Source organism: Crocodylus porosus, unplaced genomic scaffold (assembly GCF_001723895.1).
Source record: "Crocodylus porosus isolate Cpor-Errol unplaced genomic scaffold, CroPor_comp1, whole genome shotgun sequence".
In the NCBI taxonomy this organism is placed as follows: domain Eukaryota; kingdom Metazoa; phylum Chordata; order Crocodylia; family Crocodylidae; genus Crocodylus; species Crocodylus porosus.
The window spans coordinates 102,311,391-102,320,084 of record NW_017728886.1 but is presented as its reverse complement, the minus strand read 5'-3'; the positions used below and the strand labels follow the sequence as shown (position 1 = coordinate 102,320,084).

General features: G+C 40.9%; 1 protein-coding gene across 3 annotated transcripts in view; it reads left to right on the top strand.

The window, feature by feature from the left end:
- The window catches only part of PDCD6 (programmed cell death 6), a 12,227-nt gene extending 6,171 nt beyond the window's left edge, over positions 1-6,056 (top strand). Inside the window, exons 1-3 of one of the 3 annotated variants that reach the window (XM_019540009.1) lie at positions 161-340; positions 1,239-1,348; positions 5,531-6,056. In XM_019540009.1, coding sequence (XP_019395554.1) covers positions 175-340; positions 1,239-1,348; positions 5,531-5,629 — 375 coding nt within the window. In that variant the 5' untranslated portion in view covers positions 161-174 and the 3' untranslated portion in view covers positions 5,630-6,056. Of the gene's footprint in view, positions 1-160; positions 347-1,238; positions 1,349-5,530 lie in introns of those variants that run through there. The other 2 variants (XM_019540001.1, XM_019540018.1) reach the window with 2 other exon arrangements.
- The last annotated feature ends 2,638 nt before the right edge of the window (positions 6,057-8,694 follow it).

Sequence of the window (8,694 nt, the reverse complement as noted above, 5' to 3'; positions counted from 1 at the left end):
GTTAACTGGCCCCCTTGCCTTCTGCCTCACTCCTACAGCTTTTCTGCCCCTCCACCCCCCAGCTCCAGTCTCTGCCCCTTCCCCTCCTACCCCCCCAAATTTAGGAATGCCCGTTTTGAGCTAGTCACTTGTAAGGTTTTTGCTTTTTGTGTCAAATGTATTAATACTGCAAATATGTTCGTTTCAGCCATGTTTGACAGAGAGAACAAAGGTGGTGTGAACTTCAATGAATTCACAGGAGTCTGGAAATATATCTCAGATTGGCAGAATGTCTTTCGAACGTATGATAGAGACAATTCTGGAATGATTGACAAAAATGAACTAAAGCAAGCACTAACAGGTTTTGGTAATTTATTTGTAATTATAGTTTGCTATATAGTTGGTCTTTCTCAAGATGAGACTGAATCATTTTCAGGGATGTTATCACTTTGCCAGTTGAGACCAAAACGGAATAAAGTATGTATGAAAAATAAATCTGGTGGCATATGTTTGGCTATATAATGCTTCTAAAAAGATGGCTTATTTGAAAAATGGGAATTTGTCTGTTCCTCCTAAAGACACTGGATCTTCTGATAAAACGTGTTGTAAGTGTGAAGTATGGTAATTCTTAAATGCTACACTTACTCTCATGAGCTTTGTTAAAATTATCAGGTGTTTGGCATCTCTCAACCAACTTCTTATCTGTAAATAATACATAATACAGATTAGGGCTGTGCGAAGCTTTGGTCCCTGATTTGGATGTATGCTTCTAGTTTTTCTAACTGTTCCATCATAGCATTCTGTATCACCTTGCAGTAACAACAGAATATGGTCTATGAAAATAACAGCCTAGGCCACCCAGTTAAAGCACAGTTGCATTCACTTGCTGATTTGAGAAGAGAACCTTGTTTGTTCAACTCTCTTCAATTAATGAAAATTAAAATGTTGCAAATATGAGCACAGTGCTAAATGCTTGTCTTTGTACTTTTAACCCCATAATTGTTTAATGGGAGTTGTTATATTAATTTCACAGAGCTTCCATTTTATTTCTTTGTGCATTCATATTGCCTGCATTTGGATACAGCATGTGTCTTCCTGTAAACATCCTGTTTGAGCTTCTAATTAATCCATTTAACAGCTTATACATTTACTATTGATTTCTGTTCTGCAATGTAATTTAAACATGTCTCGCACACTGCTAACTTTAATACATACTACCTGGCATTGGCTATATAAATCTTGGTATCTTTTTTTCTAAGGATATCGACTGTCTGAACAATTCTATGATATCCTCATTCGGAAATTTGACCGACAAGGAAGAGGACAAGTTGCTTTTGATGACTTCATTCAGTGCTGCGTTGTTTTGCAGGTAATAGACTAGATGTATCAAATGTCTATATAAGAATCTAACCTGTATAGAAATTGTATATTTAAAAATGGGGGAGGGTAGGCAGACATGGTAGATTAGGAACTTAAGTTTGTGAGTTTTAGGAATACTGTGCTATGAGTTCCTCTGTGCAGATAAGACTTGAAATGTTTGAAAATGGATCTGAGTTATCTAGAGGCTCTCTGTGCAGCATTCTTTGCACATTTTACTCTAGTGGGTGTTTCCTTTCAGAGTCACCTTTTGGTTTATTATCAGTCATCCTGGTTTTTGTTAATCCATGTCACATCAGTGCTAAGTGTTTTTAGAATTTGAACAGCCTGGAATAAATTGCACTTGGGGGCCTAATGGGTGGAATACAATTTGGTCCCAAATATGGCTTTTGTTGTGCTCTTATTCTCATCTTGTGACCGTCACTAAAAGAACAAGTTTTTCTGTCTAACTTTGTTGATACTCCTTTGATAAGTTGAAAGCAGTCCGGCTGCAGACAGAAGTGACATTTTTAGCCCAATCTGCCAAAGAAAGCAGTTTACAGCTGTAACCAAACACAAGTGTGCAGCTGCAAGCCACTTGAAAAAAGGCTGATAGGGTGAAAACCTTACCCTCCCCGTTGCATGAAGTATCAGATAAAGACATTTCAAGATGTAGCATCTTTGGAGTTCGTGTCTGCGGAGCTCTCAGCCCGTTGCTGTTTTCAGAATGGGAGGTGGGGAAAGGGAGCAGCGAGTTCAGTCTGGGGGTTTTTGCCCAGGCCCGGGAGGGGGGCCTCCAATTCACCCACCACACCCTTCAGCACCAGCTGGGGAGCCCCAAGAACAAGCTCCCTCTGTTGCCTTTCCCCCTTCCCATTCTGAAAACAGCCAGCACTGGCAGAGCCCTGGCCATTGCTATGGGAACCTGGCTGCAGGCTCTGAGGCTGCAGCACGATTCCCCTCGCCCCCAACTAACAGTGAACTTCCTTGGTTTGGGGTAAACTTGTAACACACTTTGCAAAAATCGTTCCCAGTTACAGCTGGGAGCTGCACTTGTCTGCACCCTCTGTTTTCTTGAGCAGTGCTTCTCAAAGTGGTGGTCTGCGGACCGGTGCCAGTCCGCAGCGAGTTGCCAGGAAAGAAAGAAAGATATTTTCAGAAGCATAACATTGATATGTCATAGCGCCACAGTTCGTATATTCCAACACTCCAGGTGACGTCATGTTGTGCGAGCTGAGGAAAGAGAAAGAAACAGCCGGTTGTGTATTTGTGTAGCGTTGTTACACGCGGTTGCTGCCACCGGCTGAGCCGGGCACCGGTTCCTGGCCCACTGGAAAAAATCAGATAGTTTGAGAAGCACTGATCTAGAGCAGGGGTTGGCAACCTATAGCCTGTGGAACGTTTTGATTTGGCTTGCCAACATGGGGCTTCAGCAGCTGTAGCTATGTCTGGTAGGCAGCCATCCTGGTCAAGTCTTAAAGCATCTATTAATGCATCTAATTTGTTAATACAACCTTATCATTGAGACCAAACAGTGAGGAAACTGTAACCTTGCACATTAATTATTTTTCTAGGACTTTAGTGGAGTGATGGATGGAATGAAATCTGTCTCTAGATTTTTTCTTCTTGAGCTTTAGTTTCATTTGTAGTAGGAATTAAAATGCGATTTACCAGAGGACTGTTGAAATTGCAAAGGTTTCCATTACAACTGATATTTCTGGTAGTGTTTCTGCTTTTTAGGCATTTTTAAAATTGAGAGGCACCATCTTATATAAACTTGATTTCTCACATATTTTCTAGCCTTAAAGTTTTCTTGTTCTTATCCTATCATTAAGACGCATGAACTACTACAGATTATCCTCGTAGAGGAGACAGTATCAAGTGCGATGCAGAAACTTGACAGGAAGCAATTTCAATCTCATCCCGTTTTGTTGAATCTTAGTACCCCCTTGTTGACTGCGGTGTTACCTTTCAGTCGTTAGGTCAGAAACTAGATTAGGGGTGGGCAAAATATGGCCTGTGAGCCAGATCCAGCCTACCAAGCACTTTCATCCGGCCTGTGGCGCCCCACCTCCCAACACATTCTACCTTGCCCAGCCCTTCTGCCCGCGAGGGTGGGAATGAGGTGCCCACGTGTTAACCCTCTCGCAACATATCCTATTGTGTCTTGCTCCCACCCTCGTGGGTGGAAGGGCCCTGCCCAGCCAGCAGCCTCCAGTGGGACTGCCGCAGGTTTCCCTGGTGTCCAGCTTGCTGCAGGGCTGGGGCTGGGAGCAGTGCAGAGCCCATGTCTGGGGTGGGCAGCAGCCACATGGAGCTCGTATGGGGTGTGAGGGAGGGTGGGAAGCTGTGGGGACTCCCCCACACTTCCCCCATGGTGTACAGTCCTAGCAGGAAGTGACAGTGGCAGCAGCAGGCAGGGGCAGTCTGGTCACTTGTGCTCAGCACTGGTGCCCAGCACAGGGCTGTGCTCCTCACAGCAATGTGCAGCGCTGGCTGGAGCTGGGCACCAGCACACCTGCCTGCTGCTGTGCTCTGGGGGGTCACCACACTCCCCACACACCTCCCAGCCACACCTCACCCAATATAAAAGACTAAGGATTTGAGTTACTGTGAAGTCACCTACATACACTGCACAAACACAAATCATGACAAATATTTTTTGTAATAAAATTAAAATGTTATAGTAGGTGTTTGACTTTAAGTGTCGGATTTGGGGGTTTTCTTTTGGTTCTAAAATGGCAACCCTTCCCTCCCAGAGGGAATATTTCCAGGGGGCAAGGGGACTTCCAGTGGCAGTCAATGGTCAGGAGTTAGGGGCGGGATTTCTGGTCCCAAGTTGGCAACCAGAAGGCAGGGCAACTGTCAGGGGGCTGCCCATGCAGCCCTTGAAAGCTCACCAAATGTCATTAAGCTGTCCTCCACCTGAAATAATTCCCTGCCTCTGAATTAGATAGCCCAAGAAAGGAGGCAAGATAAGCCCCTAATTCTCTTTGCGACTGCCCAGTCAATCCAACCTGTATAGCACAGGGGACAAAAAAGCATTAATATATCACTTCCTTATTTCTGGTAGCTGCCACCCTCACTCCACTACCTGTTTGTATAGAACCTAGTGCAGTGTAGTCATGCCTCAGTTAACGTATCTAGGTTTTCCTGCAATAAAGCCCAACACGATGATCCTCTGTGTCTAGGCTCTTTTCCCTGTAAGATTATTTTTGTCTGAAATATGATGTGTCCTTGTGGGTTTCCATGTTCTACCCTTCAGAGAGATTTTTTTTTTTTTAAACGAGAAGTGTGTTCCTCCTCATTATCACTAACCCTGCAATGAAAATTGAGTTTGGGTTCATCCCCCGTGGAGTGGCAGTGAAGAGTCTTCTTGCCAAATCCCATCTGTTTCTGTCACTGCAGCTTCACTCTTGTCCTTGGGACTACACAGGTGTGACAAAAGTAAAATCTGATCTAGCAGCTGGAGTCTGGTTGTTGATTATTGCAGTCAGTCTCCCCTCGTTAAGTTGGCCATGTAAGCCCAAATGAAGTAAAAGCTTCTATTTTTATAGTTAAGTAGATAAGCGTGTAAGAATGTAGGGTTTTTTTTTTTAATATAATCACACTTAAATATAGAACTTTAAAATGCAATTTCAGTTTTCAAATTGGCCCAGTGAATGTGCTTAACAATCACTTTAGTATGGAATGTGTCATACTAGCAATAATGCTGGATAAAAAATAGGAGGGTGATAATTGATGCCTGGCTGTTTACAGAAAAATGTGACGGAGCCCATAACTAACCAAGGATGTAACGGAGAAAGTGTATGTTTGCAAGACAATCTGGTGCACAGGTGTCCCATTCTTTTATTTTTCAGTTTGGTGTCTGAGAGGATCTTATCCATTTAATACAAAATAATTCTGCCCTTTTACTGCTTAGCAATTATGTACTAAAGCTTTGATGGTAGAGACAACTACCTGAAATTTAGAGGCTACAAGATGTAATTGGACATGGTACAGTGTGTCACAACAGGGTGAAAAAGCTGGAGCATGTATAGGGAGAGCAACCTTTGTATAAGAATTTAGATTCACTTGCATTACCCTGAGGGCTCAATACAAAGTCAGTTTTATTGCTGGAAACCCGTCGTGCGCGTGTGTGTACATACAGCATTTAAGAATACCTTCCTGTAATGTAGTCTGTGTTTCTTTACAGAGATTGACTGATATATTCAGGCGCTATGATACTGATCAAGATGGCTGGATTCAGGTGTCTTATGAACAGTATCTTTCTATGGTCTTCAGTATTGTATGATAGTGACAACATGAGAATATCACTGGCTGTTACTAATGAGAAGACTGGAATTGCCAAGTTATCCCTTGAAAGATTATTGTTGTATCATAACTGTACATGACTCGCTTCACACCCTGAAATTGTAAGCATCATCATTTTAAGAATCTGTACTCTGACTGTTTCATTTGATATTCTGCTATCAGCAGTGGCCATATCACCTTTCTATCGCAAGCTTTAAATTATGCAATGCCATAACCTTTCTCCCCAAGTAGTGTGCATGGGGAAACAAAATTACTTTTATAGACATGCCTGATTAAAATAATGTTTGTTAGTAAAAGTGATGTAAAGGTCAGACTCAATTTGCACACCATAGTTTGCATGTGCCTTACACTTTTATAAGGATTTAATGTATTAATTTTTAATACAGAATTTAAAACTATTACAAACCAACTTTGCTGTCATGTCTAGTTTTTCATGAAAGGATTATTTCTGTAAAAGGTATTATCAGCTCTAAACTGGTAGATCGCTGCCATTTGAATTGCATTGCATTGCATATTACAAAATTATGCTATGTTAACGCATCTAAGCAGTATGTCTAAAGCAGACTCTGCTCGGCTCTGTGTTCTGCTTTTCTGTAGCTGAGGCTTGGGTACTCCTACAACTGGAGGCACCCTCCAGCAGGGCTGGGAGAGTAGTACAGGTCTGTGGCTTAGCAGCAAGGGGTCTGGACCTGTGTTGTGGTGAGTTGAAGGAGGCAGAGGGAGCTCTGATTTTCTATGATAAACCCAAAATCAAATACTAAAATGTATAGGTACTCTGCACTTTATTTTATTATAGGGATTGAGGTACTGGTAGGTGTCCCAATTGTTTTAAAATTGTAAATATCGCTATATGTCAATGGAACACGATGTTTTATAGATATATTTACAGTTTTAAAACAATTGAGATACCTACCAGTACCTCAAAAAAAAAATATAGTGGCACTTCATTTTAAGCATGGATTTTTTTTAATCAGAGAATTTGAGATGTTTGTTGAAAGCCAGGATCCCTGAGTCACTTGATGATGAGTTGTTAGGAGTACAGGGTTTGACTGTAAGTAAAGCTATACTTGACCTTCCCCTCCAAGAAAAAAAAAATCCTGCTTGAACAGTTACAGCATGCGTATGAGGAAAAAAGTGGACAGTTTAATTGTTGTTTCATGGATAGCTAGCTAATATATCCCCCTTCAGACAGTGTACTTCTTCATTGTATTTAATCTCTTCCACCTGTGGCTACTGTTTTCCCTTAGTGAAAACTACTAGCGGGAAGCAAGAAAAAACAGCAGTAGAGAACTAGAACTACTGACGGAGCTGATCCAAAAGGACCAGACAAAATCTGCCGTGTCACTTATCTCCAAAGTGACACTGCATCATTAGTACCAGGGAGGGCACAATCTAGGAGCAGATTCAAAGGGGCTGAGAAGAGCAAAGGATGCTAGCCTCTTGTTTTAACTAGCACAGGAAAAAAAACACAACCATGGACGACTGAAAAAAATAAGAATTCTTTTCTTGAGAAATTTTTATTTTCTCTACAAATTTGGAATTGTTGTGAACAAGTGTGGTGGTACTAACACTGAAAACCTACTGAAATTTTTTTTACCAATCCACTTGCAGATGATAAGCCACTAGTTCCACAGTGATAGCCAAAATAAGGATGATTTTCCTTAAAGTTATTTTTCTGTACACTTCCCTGTACAGGTATTTGGTATAACCACTTACCTCAAACTATTAAGGCAACACAAAATTATGCAATTACAAAATAAGGGGAAAGAAAGATACCAGAGTAGTTTTCCTACAAACAGAGTTTCCTGGAGGAACAGCTGAGAGCAAAGTGTTCATACACACAAAAGTATGCCAAGATGTACACACACCAGACGAAGTTCTTGAATACCCTACTAAAGGTTAAGAGATTCTAATATGATTTTTCATGGAAGTATATGGTAAAGTTCACTTAGCCCCAGAAAAGAAATACCTCCAAGAAGTTTACTTGGTTGGTTATGGACACAGTATGATATTGCTAAGAGGCAACACGCAAAGATGGACAGTTGTATTAAGCCCTTACCTCTTAAAGCTAATTATATGGTAGTCTATACTCCGTCCTCTCAATTTTTAGCACTGGCATCTAAAGCTTTGAGTTTTAAAGGGGTCAGGCATTGATAATTCCACATGAAGTTGGTAAGAATTCAGCAGCTTATGAGCAAAAGGAAGAGAGCACCTTCTCTCTATCTTTTACAGTGAATAAGTCTGATTCCCTGCAAGTTCCAATTTTTGGTTTTAAGAATGAACAAAGGAACTTTTATGCTAGTGTGGACCACTAATGGTCTCGACTCCCATTTCTTACTGAGATGGGTTTGAATTAACATGAGGCCTAGAACGACCCATTTCTTTCTGATGAATTTAATTCTGCATGTTTCCTTATGTGTGTCTTTACTCTTTAAAGAGAGAGTTGTTCGAGTACATTTTAAATTTCCCCTGCACAACTAGGAAAGCTCTACATTTTCTTAAATTTAATAGTCCATTTAAAGCCCTCAACAGGTAAAAGTTTGCTTTTTTGCCGGAGACCATCCATCATGTTCCAAACAGCAATTAAAATATTTTTAGCAATAGACGTATTACTATAAACAGCTTTAAATTGGAAGATACGTTCTTCAACTGGTAAGTGAAGGAAAAGAGAAAAGCTTTAATATTTCCATGCAAGGGATCTCTATTTTTGGTAAATGCTCTTCTTAAATAGATAACATACAAAGGTCTTTTTGGAGGAGGCTGATAAAGACCGTGCGCAGAGACTGACTAACAGCTCTTTCAGGGAAAGTAAAAAAGAAAGTAATGCTGTACTTACCTCTGCTAAATCACAATATTTTTGTGTTCCAGCTGCTTTTAAATATACTGCCAACTTAAACCCTGTCCCCCTTCAACCAAAATGGGCGGGGGAAATCAAGAAATGTGGATTTTTTTTTTTTTAAACTGAACACAAAGACAAAACAAAAAAGCCTCAAATATGAAGAATCTTGAATGCTCTTTTCATCTTTCCAAATCAGCTGCTGTGGC